General features: G+C 48.6%; 1 protein-coding gene across 2 annotated transcripts in view; it reads right to left on the reverse strand.

Moving 5' to 3' along the window:
• The window catches only part of LOC134342243 (upstream stimulatory factor 2-like), an 87,145-nt gene extending 72,638 nt beyond the window's left edge, over positions 1-14,507 (reverse strand). For both annotated transcript variants that reach the window (XM_063040204.1, XM_063040203.1), the window contains exons 1-2: positions 14,149-14,507; positions 8,670-8,716 (exon numbers count right to left, since the gene is read on the reverse strand). In XM_063040204.1, coding sequence (XP_062896274.1) covers positions 8,670-8,716; positions 14,149-14,492 — 391 coding nt within the window. In that variant the 5' untranslated portion in view covers positions 14,493-14,507. The remainder of the gene's footprint in view (positions 1-8,669; positions 8,717-14,148) is intronic.
• Between the last annotated feature and the right edge of the window lie 1,058 nt (positions 14,508-15,565).

The following is a 15,565-nucleotide window of genomic DNA, read 5'->3' on the forward strand; positions in this document are numbered from 1 at the left end:
ATTTGGAGAATTGTGTGAAGTTTTGGCACCTACCTACAGGAAAGACATAAATTTTGACCTGAGTTATATGGAAAGGTTAGGACTTCATTCCTTGGAACGTAGAAGATTGCGAGATCTGATAGAGCTATACAGAATTATGAGGTGTATTGATAGAACCATAGAACATTACAGCACAGAAACAGGCCTTCTAGCCCTTCTTGGCTGTGCCGAACCATTTTCTGCCTAGTCCCACTGACCTGCATCTGGACCATATCCCTCCATACACCTCTCATCCATCTACCTGTCCAAGTTTTTCTTAAATGTTAAAAGTGAGCCCGCATTTACCACTTCATCTGGCAGCTCATTCCACACTCCCACCACTCTCTGTGTGAAGAAGACCCTCCTAACGTTCCCTTTAAACTTTTCTCCCTTCACCCTTAACCCATGTCCTCTGGTTTTTTTCTCCCCTAGCCTCAGTGGAAAAAGCCTGCTTGCATTCACTCAATCTATACCCATCATAATTTTATATACCTCTATCAAATCTCCCCTCATTCTTCTATGCTCCAGGGAATAAAGACCTAACCTATTCAACCTTTCTCTGTAACTCAGTTTCTCAAGTCCTGGCAACATCCTTGTAAACATGCTCTGCACTCTTTCAACGTTATTAATATCCTTCCTGTAATTTGGTGACCAAAACTGCACACAATACTCACCATAACATTCCAACACTTATACTCAATACTTTGATCTATAAAGGCCATATACCAAAAGCTCTCTTTACGACCCTATCTACCTGTGACGCCACTTTTAGGGAATTTTGTATCTGTATTCCCAGATCCCTCTGTTCCACTGCACTCCTCAGTGCCTTACCATTAACCCTGTATGTTCTACCTTGGTTTGTCCTTCCAAAGTGCAATACCTCACACTTGTCAGTATTAAGCTCCATCTGCCATTTTTCAGCCCATTTTTCCAGTTGGTCCAAATCCCTCTGCAGGCTCTGAAAACCTTCCTCACTGTCCACTACATCTCCAATCTTTGTATCATCAGCAAATTTGCTGATCCAATTTACCACATTATCATCCAGATCATTGATATAGATGACAAATGACAATGGACCCAGCACTGATCCCTGTGGCACACCACTAGTCACAGGCCTCCACTCAGAGAAGCAATTCTCTACCACCACCCTTTGGCTTCTTCCATCGAGCCAATGTCTAATCCAATTTACCACCTCTCCATGTATACCTAGCGACTGAATTTTCCTAACTGACCTAACTGTTTCTATCACAATTTAGCCTACCTGTTTCAACCGCCTAACTTTCAATATTGAATTGCAGTGTTTGATTGAATTGCTATTAAGTAAATTAAGCTGTTAAATAAATAGTTGTAAACTATTTCAATTTACGTAAAGTACTGCTCTAAATAGCTTGGAAATTATTATTTAATTGCAGGAGGTAACCCTGTTTTGTTAGACTGCTACTGTGTCAGTGTAGACGAAGGCCGCTTCTTCTTTAATGATGTCAGCACTTCTAGGGGTCGGTTTAGAAGTCTGCTTCATTGAACTACAAACGTTTGTAAAAAGCTCGTAGATGTAAATACTTAAATCTTCACAGAAATGTTGCAGCACATCCATTATTTTTAAGACCCATAAAGAACAATAACGATTGATTAAATAGTTGAAACATGCCCCCCACCCCATTCCCCACTCCCCACTCTAACATTAAACTCTTCTCACATGCCTATTATTTCCTCTCCGGGTTCCCTTCTCCTTCCCTTTCTCCTGTGGTCCGCTCTCCTCTCCTATCAGATTCTTTCCTCTCCAGTCCTTGACCTTTCCCACCCACCTGGCTTCACCTATCACCTTCCCCTCCCCTCACCACTATATTCTGGTGCCTCCCCCCTTCCTCCTCTGTGCTGAAGAAGGGTCTCAGCCTGAAAAGTCAACCGCCTATTGATAGGGTAAATGCAGGCAGGATTTTTCCACTGAGGTTGGGTGGGACTACAACCACGAGAGGTCATGGGTTAAGGGTAAATGGTGAAAAGTTTGAGGGGAACATGAGGGGAAACTTCTTCACTCAGAGGGCCATGAGGGTGTGGAACGAGCTGCAAGTGGTGCATGTGAGCTCAATTTCAATGTTCAAACAAAGTTTGGATAGGTACATGGATGGTAGGGAACAGAGGGCTACAGTCCTGGTGCAGGTCGATGAGAATAGGCAGTTTAAATGGTTCAGCACAGACTAGATAGACCAAAGGGCCTGTTCCTGCGTTATACTGTCCTGTATTGTGAGTTCCACATCAGGCCAGAAGGATCGAGCAGTTCTTGTGCCAGAATCATAGCCAGTCAGTGAGAGGGAGGGGAATGACATTTTGGTCTTCATCCATGAGGGTGGGAGTTTAGAAATAGGGATGTCTGGTTCCAGCCATACCGGACGTCGCTAAGGTCTCACATAGAGCACAGGACTCTGGGACCCCCCAACTGAAGGAAGAATAGGCCTGGAACTAGGGACAGTCCTGGAAAGATTCATTGTATTCACCTCTGTGGGGTGGGGGGGGGGGTGTTCCATCATCAGGAGTTGGGCGCGGGTCCGGTGGGGTTACTGAGACATCTCAGACCCTGAGGGGACAAATTAGGGGGGATATAGAAATGCCTCCCAAGTGGGAGAATCTCCATCGAGGGGACAGATGTACAGTATTGTGGTAGGCCATTTAAAAATGAAAGGGGGGGGCTTGGGAATTCACTGTACTGGGGGATGATGAGGAAAGGAGCATTGTGGGGATTAAAGAGGGAGAGGATCAATGTCTGACAGATTTTGGAGTAATTGAGGGAGATGGGAGAGGAGAGGATTACAGAGTCAGGCAGGAGCGCAGTGAGACAGAGGAGGAGGACACCTAGATGATAGGGCAAAATGGCAGTCGGGGGATAAGTTAAAGTGTACAGGGGGCCAAAATCAAAAAGGGTGATGTGTGCAGGACTGAAGGTGGTATATTTGACTATACACAGTACACAGAATAACGCAGATGATCTTGTAGCGCAGCTAGAGAATGGAAAATAATGACTGAGTCGCGGATGAAAGAAGATCATAGTTGGGAGCTTAACATCCAAGGATATAGATTGTATCGAAAAGACAAGCAGGGAGTCAGAGGGGGTGGGGTGGCCCTGTTGGTAAAAACCGGAATCAAATCCTTAGGAAGAGGTGGCATAGGATCAGAAGATGTAGAATCCTTATGGATAGAGATAAGAAAATGCAAGGGTAAAAAGACCCTGATGGGAGTTATATGGAGACCTCTGAACAGCAGCCTGAAAGTACAATGGGAGATAGAAAAGGCATGAAAAAGGGGCAATGTTATGATAGTCCTGGGGGATTTCAATAGGCAGGTAGGTTGGGAAAATGAGGTTGTGCTGGATCCCAAGAGAGGGAATGTGTAGAAAGCCTATGTGATGACTTTTTAGAGCAGATTGTGGTTGAGCTCACTAGAGAAAAGGCAATTCTGGTTTGGGTGTTGTGAACTGAACTGGATTTGATCAGGGAGCTTAAAGTAAAGGAACCATTAGGAGACAATGATCATAATGTGATAGAACTCATCCTGTAGTTTGAGAAGTAGAAGCTAAAATTAGATGTAACAGTATTACAGCGGAGTAAAGGGAATTACAGAGGCATGAGAGAGGAGCTGGCCAAATTTGATTAGAACGAGACACTTCTTCTAACGATGATGGTAGAACACCAATGGCTGTGTTTCTTGGGAAATTCAAAAGGCACAGGGAAGATACATCCCAAAGGACGAAGTATTCTGAAGGGAGGATGAGGCAATCATGGCTGACAAGGGAAGTTAAAGACAGCCCAAAGGCTCAGTTGAGGGCATATAATAAATGGGATTGGGAAGCTTTTAAAAATCAACAAAAGGCAACTAAAAAGTCGTAAAAAGAGAAAAGATGAAATATGAAGTTAAGTTATTGATAATATAAAAGAGGACATATTTCTTTAATATACATTAGGAGTTAAAGAGAGATGAGATTAGATATCAGACTGCTGGAAAAAGACACTGGACAGGTAGTAATGGGGAAAGAGAAATGAAGGACGAACTTATTAAGTATTTTGCGTCAGTCTTCACTGTGGAGGACACAAGCAGAATGCCAGAGATGCAAGTGCTGGGGGCAGAAATGAGTGTTGTTGCTATTACTAATGAGAAAGTGCTTGGGAAGCTGAAAGGTCTGAGGTAAATAAGTTACCTGGACCAGATGGTTTACGCCTCAGGGTTACAGAAGGGGTAGCTGAAGAGATTATAGAGGCATTACTAATGACCTTTCAAGAATCATTAGATTTCAGAATGGTTCTAGAGGACTGGAAAATTACAAGTGCCACTCCACTCTTTAAGAAGGGAGGGAGGCAAAAGAAAAAATTATAAACCAGTTCGTCTGACCTCAGTAGTTGGGAAGATGCTGGAGTTTTTGGGTACTTAGAGGCACATGATAAAATAAGTCAAAGATAGCATGCATTTTTCAAGCAGAAATCTTGCCTGACAGATCTGTTGGAAATCTTTGAGGAAATAACAAGCAAGATAGACAGAGATCAGGAGCGCTCAGACCAAAGATGAAGGGGAAAAGGAAGAAAAAGATAACAAAGTTGTTTGCTCCATTAAGGATAAACAGAGAGTTGGAGGTGGAGAGTTTCTTAAAGGCATCTATTTTAATGCTAGGCGCATTGTAAGAAAGGTGGATGAGCTTAGAGCATGGATTGATACCTGGAAGTATGATGTTGTAGCTATTAGAGAAACGTGGTTGCAGAAGGGGTGTGATTGGCAACTAAATATTCCAGGATTTCATTGCTTCAGGTGTGATAGAATCGGAGGGGCAAGAGGTGGAGGTGTTGCATTGCTTGTCAGAGAAAATATTACAGCGGTGCTCTGGCAGGATAGATTAAAGGACTCGCCTAGGGAGGCTATTTGGGTGGAATTGAGGAATAGGAAAGGTGTTGTGACGCTTAGAGGGGTGTATCATAGACCACCTAATGGGGACCGAGAACTGGAGGAGCAAATTTGTAAGGAGATAGCAGGTATTTGTAGTAAGCACAAGGTTGTGGTTGTGGGAGATTTTAATTTTCCACACATAGACTGGGAAGCCCATTCTGTAAAAGGACTGGAAGGTTTGGAGTTTGTCAAATGTGTGCAGGATAGTTTTTTGGAGCAATACATAGAGGTACCAACTAGAGAAGGGGCAGTGTTGGATCTCCTGTTCGGGAATGAGATAGGGCAGGTGATGGAAGTATTTGTTGGGAGCACTTCAGGTCCACTGATCACAATACCATTAGTTTCAATATAATTATGGAGAAGGATAGGACTGGACCCAGGGTTGAGATTTTTGATTGCAGAAAGGCTAACTTTGAAGAGATGCGAAAGGATTTAGAAGGAGTGGATTGGGACAATTTGTTTCATGGGAAGGATGTAATAGAGAAATGGAGGTCATTTAAAGGTGAAATTTTGAGAGTACAGGATCCTTATGTTCCTGTTAGGTTGAAAGGAAAGGTTAAAAGTTTGAGAGAGCCATGGTTTTCGAGGGATATTGGAAACTTGGTTCGGAAAAAGAGAGGGATCTTCAATAAATATAGGCAGCTTGGAGTTAATGAGGTGCTCGAGGAATATAAAGAATGTAAAGAGAATCTTAAGAAAGAAATTATTAAAGCTAAAAGAAGATACGAGGCTGCTTTGGCAAGTAAGGTGAAAATAAATCCAAAGGGTTTCTACAGTTATGTTAATAGCAAAAGGATAGCGAGGGATAAAATTGGTCCCTTGGAGAATCAGAGTGGACGGCTATGCGCAGAGCCGAAAGAGATGGGGGAGATTTTGTACAAATTCTTTTCTTCGGTATTCACTAAGGAGAAGGATATTGAATTGTGTAAAATAAAGGAAACAAGAAGGGTAGTTATGGAAAGTATGACAATTAAAGAAGAGGGAGTACTGGCGCTTTTAAGGAATATAAAAGTGGTAAGTCCCCGGGTCCATACAAGATATTCCCTGGGACCTTGAGGGAAGTTAGTGTGGAAATAGCAGGGGCTCTGACAGAAATATTTCAAATGTCATTAGAAACGGGGATGGTGAAGGAGGATTAGCGTATTGCCCATGTGGTTCCATTGTTTAAAAAGGATTCTAAGAGTAAACCTTGCAATTATCGGCCTGTGAGTTTGACGTCAGTGGTGGGTAAATTGATGGAAAGTATTCTTAGAGATAGTATATATAATTATCTGGATAGACAGTGTCTGATTAGGAACGGTCAACGTGGATTAGTGCGTGGAAGGTCATGTTTGACAAATCTTACTGAATTTTTTGATGAGGTTACTAAGAAAGTTCACGAGGGTAAAGCGGTGGATGTTGTCTATATGGACTTCAGTAAGGCCTTTGACAAGGTTCCACACGGAAGGTTAGTTAGGAAGGTTCAATCGTTAGGCATTAATATCGAAATAGTAAAATGGATTCAGCAGTGGCTAGATGGGAGATGCCAGAAAGTATTGGTAGATAACTGTGTGACAGATTGGAGGATGGTGTGTAGCGGTGTGCCTCAGGGATCTGTACTGGGTCCAATGTTGTTTGTCATATATATTACTGATCTGGGTGATGGGGTGGTAAATTGGATTAGTAAGTATGCAGATGATACTAAGTTAGGTGGCGTTGTGGATAATGAAGGTTTTCAAAGCTTGCAGAGAGATTTAGGCAGTTAGGAGAGTGGGCTGAAAGATGGCAGATGGAGTCAATGCTGATAAGTGTGAGGTGCTACATTTTAGTAGGACTAATCAAAATAGGACATACATGGTAAATGGTAGGGCATTGAAGAATGCTGTAGAACAGAGGGATCTAGGAATAATGGTGCATAGTTCCCTGAAGGTGGAATCTCATGTGGATAGGGTGGTGGAGAAAGCTTTTGGTATGCTGGCCTTTATTAATCAGAGCATTGAGTATAGGAGTTGGGATGCAATGTTGAAATTGTATAAGGCATTGTTAAGGCCAAATTTGGAGTATTGTGTACAGTTCTGGTCACCGAATTGAAGGAAAAGATGTCAATAAAATTGAGAGAGTACAGAGGAGGTTTACTAAAATGTTGCCTGGGTTTCATCTCCTAAGTTACAGAGAAAGGTTGAACAAGTTAGGTCTTTATTCTTTGGAGCATAGAAGGTTGAGGGGGGACTTGATAGAGGTGTTTAAAGTTATGAGGGGGATAGATAGGGTTGACGTGGATAGGCTTTTTCCATTGAGAATGGGGAGATTCAAACAAGAGGACATGAGTTGAGAGTTAAAGGGCAAAAGTTTAGGGGGAACTTCTTTACTCAGAGAGTGGTAGCTGTGGGGAACGAGCTTCCAGCAGAAGTGGTTGAGGCAGGTTCAATGTTGTCGTTTAAAGTTAAATTGAATAGATATATGGACAGGAAAGGAATGGAAGGTTATGGGCTGTGTGCAGGCTGGTGGGACTAGGTGAGAGTAAGAGTTCGGCATGGACTGGAAGGGCAGGGTTGGCCTGTTTCCATGCTGTAATTGCTATACGGTTATATACAAAGAAGAGTCAGTGGATGTTGCGTATTTGGATTTTCAGAAGACATTTGACAAGATGCCTCACATGAAACTGCTAAACAAGGTAAGAACCGATGGTATTATAGGAAAGATCTTAGCACTGACTGATTGGCACAAGGCAAAGAGTGGGGATAAAGGGGGCCATTTCTGGTTGGCTGCCGGTGAATAGCGATGTTCCACAAGGGTCGGTGTTAGGACCGCTACTTTTCATGTTATATGTCAATGATTTGGATGAAGGAATTGATGGCTTTGTGGCCAGGTTTGCAGACCATATGAAGGTAGGTGGAGTGCCAGGTAGTGTTGAGGAAGCAGGTATCTACAGAGGGACTTACGACGACTTGGGGCGGGGGGGGGGATGGGGAAAGTGGTGCCAAATGGAATACAGTGTCGGGAAGTGCCTTTGGCCGAAGGAATAAAGGTGTGGACTATTTTCTAAACCGGGAGAAAATTCAAAAACTAGAGGTGCAAAGGGACTTGGGAGTCCTTGTGCAAGCTTCCCTCAAGGTTAACTTGCAAGTTGAGTTGGTGGTAAGGAAGGCAAATGCAAAGTTAGCCTTAATTTCAAAAGGACTAGAATATAAAAGCAAGGATGTATTGCTGAAGCTTTATAAGGCATTGGTCAGACTGCACGGTGTATTGTAAGAGGTTTTGGGCCCTTTATCTAAGAAAAGATATGCTGGCAGCAGAGAGAATCCAGAGACTGAAGGGGTTAACGTATGAGGCACATTCGATATCTCTGAGCCGGAACTCTCTGGAGCTTGGAGTTCAGAAGAAATCTCACTGAAACATGAAGTATTCAAAAGCCTAGATAGAGTAGGTGTGGAGAGGATGGTTCATTTTGTGGGGGAGTCCAGGACCACAGGGCACAGCCTCAGAACAGAGAGATGTCCTTTTAGGACAGAGATGAGGTGGAATTTCTTTAGGCAGGGGGTGGTCAATCTCTGGAATTCATTGCCACAGATGTCTGTGCAGACAGTCATTGAGTATATTTAATGCGGAGATTGACAGTTCTTTATTAATAAGGGCATCAAACGTTACGGGGAGAAGGCATGAGAACGGAGTTGAGAGGGACAGTAAACCAGCCACAATGGCCCTGTCAGAGCCAGGGGAAGGGGGGGGGTAACATAGCCACTCACCTTCCTGGAGCTGTACACTCTCGTCTGTGTCTTGACCTTTATCGTGGCTACAGGAGAGCAAAGAGAGAGGGGTCAGAATCTGGAGTTGGAGAGGGAGTTGGCTCCCTCCACGCCGCCCCTCCCACAGTGCTCCCTCCTCGCCGCCCCCTCCCTCCCACAGTGCTCCCTCCTCGCCGCCCCCTCCCACAGTGCTCCCTCCTCGCTGCCTCCCTCCCTCCCACAGTGCTCCCTCCTCGCCGCCCCCTCCCTCCCACAGTGCTCCCTCCTCGCCGCCCCCTCCCTCCCACAGTGCTCCCTCCTCGCCGCCCCCTCCCACAGTGCTCCCTCCTCGCTGCCTCCCTCCCTCCCACAGTGCTCCCTCCTCGCCGCCCCCTCCCACAGTGCTCCGTCCTCGCCGCCCCCTCCCACAGTGCTCCCTCCCTCACTCCCACAGTGCTCCCTCCTCGCCGCCCCCTCCCACAGTGCTCCCTCCTCGCCGCCCCCCTCACGCGGCACTCCCTCCTCGCCGCCCCTCCCACAGTGCTCCCTCCTCGCAGCCCCCCTCACGCGGCACTCCCTCCTCGCCGCCCCCCTCACGCGGCACTCCCTCCTCACTGCCTCCCTCACGCGGTGATCTCTCCTCGCCACCCCCTCCCACAGTGCTCCCTCTTCGCTGCCCCCCTCACGCGGCAGTCCCTCCTCGCCGCCCCTCCCAGTGCTCCCTCCTCGTTGCCCCCCTCACGCGGCGCTCCCTCCTCGCCGCTCATATGTCTGCACCGTGTCCGACAGAGGGAAAGGATTAGCAATTACCTGACTCCAAAACCACACCCCCCGACTGTCCAGAATCAGCCCTAACACCACTGACGTGGGAATGCGGTCTGAAAACAGGATGGAGAAAGCTGGGATTGTGCACATTGGCTGAAAAATTAGCAGAAGGAGTGTCCCCCCCCCAACCATTTCCAACTACCCCTGCCCCGTCTGGAGTTGACAACCCCCTCAGGAAGGGAGTGGGTCTGCTGGAGGAAATGGGAGTCCCCAGGGGAAACCCATAGGGTCACAGGGATACACACAGACCCTGACCCTCACTGGTGGGATGGGTTCCACACACCTTTACTGTCATAAGACAAAGGAGCAGAATGAGGCCATTTGGTCCATCAAGTTGCTCTCCCATTCCATAATGGCTGACTTATTATCCCTCTCAACCTCATTCTCCTGTCCCCTGCCCTTGACACCCCAACTAATCAAGCACCTATTCAAAAGACCTTCAGTGGTGGACGGGTCACACACAATGAGCCTCACTGGGGATTGAACTGGGGCCTCTGGGGCTGACAGGCAGCTGCCAGCTGCACGACCCCTGAGCCAGAGGTCCTCAGGGACATTAACCTCCTGCATTTACTTACTCCTACCACACTACGGGTCAGAGGGGACATTCCCTCAGGTTGGGGATCTCAAAGTAGATCAATTGCTCAGAGTGTTGTGTGTATCAGAGTCAGGAAGTCACGTTGCAGCTGTAGAACACTTTGGTCGAGCCACACTTGAAGTATCATGTCCAGTTCTGAACACCCTGTTACAGGAGTGATGGGGAGACTGTGGAGAGGGTGCAGAACAGGTTCTCCAGCTTCTGCCTGGATTAGAAGGTATGAGCTAGAAGAAAAGGCTGGACAAACTCCGGGTTGTTATTACTGGAGTGGCGGAGACTGAGGAGAGACCCAGGGGGAGGTAAGTTCTCTTTTTATTTTTTTAAAATACAGAGATTGGTGGATATCTCTAATGTGCTGCGGGATGGGGTGGTGGTGAGAGCAGATATGATAGAGGTGTTTGACAGGCTGGCAGACAGACACATGAATGTTTAGGGAATGGGGGGATGTGGACATTGTGTAGACAGAGGGGATTAGTGTGTCAGACACACACATGCTTGTCTAGAGAATGGAGGGATATGGACATTGTGTAGACAGACGGGATTAGTGTGTTAGACACACACATGAATGTGTGGGGAATGGAGGAATGTGGACATTGTGTAGACAGAGGGGATTAGTGTGTCAAACACACACATGAGTGTGTGGGGAATGGAGGGATGTGGACATTGTGTAGACAGAGGGGATTAGTGTGTCAGACACACACGTGAATGTGTGGGGAATGGAGGGACATGGACATTGTGTAGACAGAGGATTAGTCTGTTAAGACACACAGGTGAATGTGTGGGGAATGGGGGGATAGTGCATTGTGTAGACAGAGGGGATTAGTGTGTCAGACACACGTGAATGTGTGGGGAATGGAGGAATGTGGATATTGTGTAGACAGAGGGGATTAGTGTGTCAGACACACAGGTGAATGTGTGGGGAATGGAGGAATGTGGACATTGCGTAGACAGAGGGGATAAGTGTGTCAGACACACACATGAATGTGTGGGGAATGGAGGGATATGGACATTGCGTAGACAGAGGGGATTAGTGTGTCAGACACACACGTGAATGTGTGGGGAATGGAGGGACATGGACATTGTGTAGACAGAGGATTAGTCTGTTAAGACACACAGGTGAATGTGTGGGGAATGGGGGGATATGGGCATTGTGTAGACGGGGGGATTAGTGTGTTAAGACACATGAATGTGTGGGGAATGGAGGTTGTAGACACTGTGTAGACAGAGGAGATCAGTGTGTCAGACACGTGAATGTGGGGAATGGAGGTTGTGGACACTGGGTGGAGTGGTAGGGTTAGCATCCTGGGAAAGGGGGCCTGTCCCTGTACTGTATACCTCAAATTCCAGGGAGCAGAACTTTGGGGGGGGGGGGCGCGGCCGCCCCCTTCAGAATGGCTTTGGGATTATTTTCTGCTCCCCGAATCGCTCACACTCCCTGAGTGAGCGGTGGGGCCAAGGAAGGGAGGGAGCAGCTGTGTCACTGCCCTCGACACCATTCCCAGCTCTGCTGCTGTGTGTGCATAGTCTGCACGAACACCCTGCAACCACGACTTTCCCTGAGCATTCTCCCCTCCCCGCCCAGACCCCTATCCCAATGACTCTGTGGGGGTCAGTTCTCCCACCCCCCCCCAGTAACCTCTATCCCAATGACTGTGTGTGGGTCAATTCTCCACCTCCCCCCTGGTACCCCCTATCCCAATGACTATGTGGGGGTCAGTTCTCCCCCCCCCCGGTAACCTCTATCCCAATGACTGTGTGTGGGTCAGTTCTCCACCTCCCCCCTGGTACCCCCTATCCCAATGACTGTGTGGGGGTCAGTTCTCCCCCCCCCCGGTAACCTCTATCCCAATGACTGTGTGGGGGTCAGTTCTCCCACCCCCCCCAGACCCCTATCCCAATGACTGTGTGGGGGTCAGTTCTCCCACCCACCCCCAGGACCCCCTATCCCAATGACTGTGTGGGGGTCAGTTCTCCCACCCACCCCCTGGACCCTCTATCCCAATGACTGTGTGGGGGTCAGTTCTCCCACCCACCCCCAGGACCCCCATCCCAATGACTGTGTGGGGGTCAGTTCTCCCACCCACCCCCTGGACCCCCATCCCAATGACTGTGTGGGGGTCAGTTCCCCCCCCCCGGACCCCCTATCCCAATGACTATGTGGGGGTCAGTTCTCCCACCCACCCCCTGGACCCCCTATCCCAATGACCGTGTGGGGGTCAGTTCTCCCACCCACCCCCAGGACCCCCTATCCCAATGACTGTGTGGGGGTCAGTTCTTTCCCCCCCGACCCCCTATCCCAATGACTATGTCGGGGTCAGTTCTCCCACCCACCCCCTGGACCCCCTATCCCAATGACTGTGTGGGGGTCAGTTCTCCCACCCACCCCCAGGACCCCCTATCGCAATGACTGTGTGGGGGTCAGTTCTCCCACCCATCCCCCGGACCCCCTATCGCAATGACTGTGTGGGGGTCAGTTCTCCCACCCATCCCCCGGACCCCCTATCGCAATGACTGTGTGGGGGTCAGTTCTCCCACCCGCCCCCAGGACCCCCTATCCCAATGACTGTGTGGGGGGTCGGGTGAGAGGAATGGCGAGGAGGCTGTGTCACTGCCAGATGATCCACACTATCACAGGGCACAGAACGGTCAGTCACCACACGCCTCCCCTCTCCTCCCCACCCACTGCTGGACAGGGAAAGGCCAGTCAGCCACTCTCAGCCCATCCCTTAGCCAGAGTTGACTCTGGGAATGGAACAGCTTTGGGCACGTCTCACCCTCCACTCTCCTGCTCACAGTCCTCATTTCGGGACCCCAACCAGTCTTCCCTCCCCCATACACCCCCCCTGTACAACTGGCAGGGGTATGAGCATCACCGGGACCCCAACACCCAATGCACCCACTCATATACCACTCTTCCTGCATATCCGTGGGAGACTGTGTGCTGGGAATCACCGGGACCCCAACACCCAATGCACCCGCTCATGTCCCAATCTTCCCGCATATCTGCCGGAGAGAGGGGGTGTGCTGGGAATCACCGGGACATCAAAACCCAATGCACCCGCTCATATACCACTCTTCCTGCATATCTGCCAGAGGGAGGGTGCGCTGGAAATCACCGCGACCCCAACACCGACCCCCTCCTCGTCTCTCCGCAGCGTATCTAGGGGTATGGAAACCACGCGGACCCCAACGCCAAATGCACTCCGTACAGGACACACCCTCTCTGCTCCTGCATCTATAACCCATCTGGAGTCGCGGAAATCGCCGCTTGAAGGTCCCCAACAGACAATACACCCGTCCCACCCAGTATAAACCCTGTCCAGTCCTTTATTCATCCGGGTTTGCAGGAATCTCCAGAAAGAGAGTCCCATCGGACCCCAACTTCCAATGTAACCCGTCCTAAGCAACTCCCTTCCCTCATATACAAACTTTTACCCCACCCATCCACAACCCCTCCCGGAGCTAGGAAAGGCGAGGGGCAAAGACACGCACACACACAATCCCAATTTACTCCTCCGGCTCACGGCAAAACAACTTTTCTTTCTTTTGTTTGCATAGGGTCCAGTAAGCATTTTATGCAAAGGGTAAGGTGTAATAAAAAAAGAACCCTTTGACAACTCGTAAGAAACTCTAAAACCCCTCGTCTATTTGCCCCTTTTCAGAAGAGCATCTGCTCTGCGTCTTCCATCCCGACAGTCTCATTACTCCTTGCAAAACTAACACACACACACCCAGTGCGGATTTGCTAGCCTCCCTCCTTCCAACTGGACGGAGTTTGCAACCTCTCCCCCTGCTCTCCCATCCCGTCGGCGAGGAAGTGAATTCAGCCCCAGAACAAAACTGTGCGAATGCGCCGCCTTCGCCAATCCCTCCCCGGCTCATCGTGGCGTTACTCTGCAGTTCCTTTTATTTTTCTTTGCAAAATCCGGCTTTTTGCATTCGCCTTTCCCCTCTTGCAATCTCGCTCTTTTTTTCCCCTAAAATAAAAGGAGGAGGGCCTGAGACCTCTATTCTATTTAGTTTTGGGCGGTCGCCGCCGCCGGCGCCGCTTCTGTTTTGCAGAGGGAGCCGCGCACTCACCTCGTATCTAAGGCTTGGTCTAATATATCCATGTGGCCAGCGAAAGCTGCTAAATTTCGAATTTCGGAGTAGATTTGATCACGGGGCCAAACAACAGGGTCATGTGAGATCCCAAAATGGACACGTGAGAAGAGCCAGCGACGGGTCTGTCTCCTTCCCCCCAGCCCAGGCCGCCGAGGTGGGGAGGGAGGGAGGGAGGGCCGCTGACTCCTCCGCACCCCGGGCCGGTGCAACACCCGGCGCGGATTCACCGGATTGCGCACTTCCACTCGCTCTCTCTCTCTCCCTTTTCTAGTTTGGATGATCATTTTAACTTCGAATTTATTACCAAACATCAACGTCATTCCCCGTAAACATTTCCACGTATTCGGAATTTGCTGTGGTGTGTTGGTCAGAGAGTGACAGGGGAATGGGAATGGGAATCAGAATTAAAATGTTACCCCCCCCACCCCCGGAAATGTTTGGCATCCTGGTGTCACAGCATTTTAATTCCCATTCCCACATGTACCAAGATGAGGCCACCTACTGAGCAACACGTTATACACTACCTGAGTAGCCTCCAACCTTAAGGCATGAATGTTGATTCCTCCAACTTACAGTTTAAAAAAATCCCCTCCCCTCCCCTCTTCCTCTATTCCCCACTCTGGCCTCTTACCTCTTCTCACCTGCCCCTGGTGCCCAATGGTCGACTCTCCTATCAGATTCCTTCCTGTCGAGTCCTCCCATGTGGCCTTCCACATCACCTTCCAGCTCACCTCCTTCCCCTATCCCCACCTTCTTGTTCTGGTGCCTTCCCCCTTCCTTCCCAGTCCTGAGAAGGGTCTTGGCCCAAAACGTAATGTTTATTCATCTCCATGGACACTGCCTGATCTGCTGAGTTCCTCCAGCATTTTGTGGAACAGCAAAACAAGCCCTTTCCCAGCCACTCATATTACCAGATAGGCCTCCAATCTCAGGACAGCCCGTCTCCAGGCCCCCGATCCTTGGGCTCTCTGACATCAGGCTGTCACCAGTGCTGATGAAGGGCCATGCTCTGAAATGTTGGCTGTCAATTCCCCTCCATTGATACTGCCCGACTTGCTGCATTTTGTGTGAGTGTTGCTCTGGAAATGCATGAACAAAGACTGATAGACAACCATTGTGTCAGACAGCTATGCAAATAAATAAATAACACTGAGAACGTGAGCAGTAGAGTTGAAAGTGAGTCCATAGGTTACAGAATCAGTTCAGTGTTGAGGTGAGTGAAGTTTTCCACACTGTTTCAGAAACCCGATGGTTGTTCCTGAATGTGGTGGTGTGGGACCTCTTGCCCAATAATAGCAGTGAGAAGAGAGCACGGTATGGATAGCGGGGGTTCTTAATGATGGATGCTACTTTCTTGTAACGACATTCCATGTAAATGCAATTATTGCAGACT

The sequence above is a fragment of the Mobula hypostoma genome, unplaced genomic scaffold (genome assembly GCF_963921235.1).
Source record: "Mobula hypostoma unplaced genomic scaffold, sMobHyp1.1 scaffold_175, whole genome shotgun sequence".
Lineage (NCBI taxonomy): Eukaryota > Metazoa > Chordata > Chondrichthyes > Myliobatiformes > Myliobatidae > Mobula > Mobula hypostoma.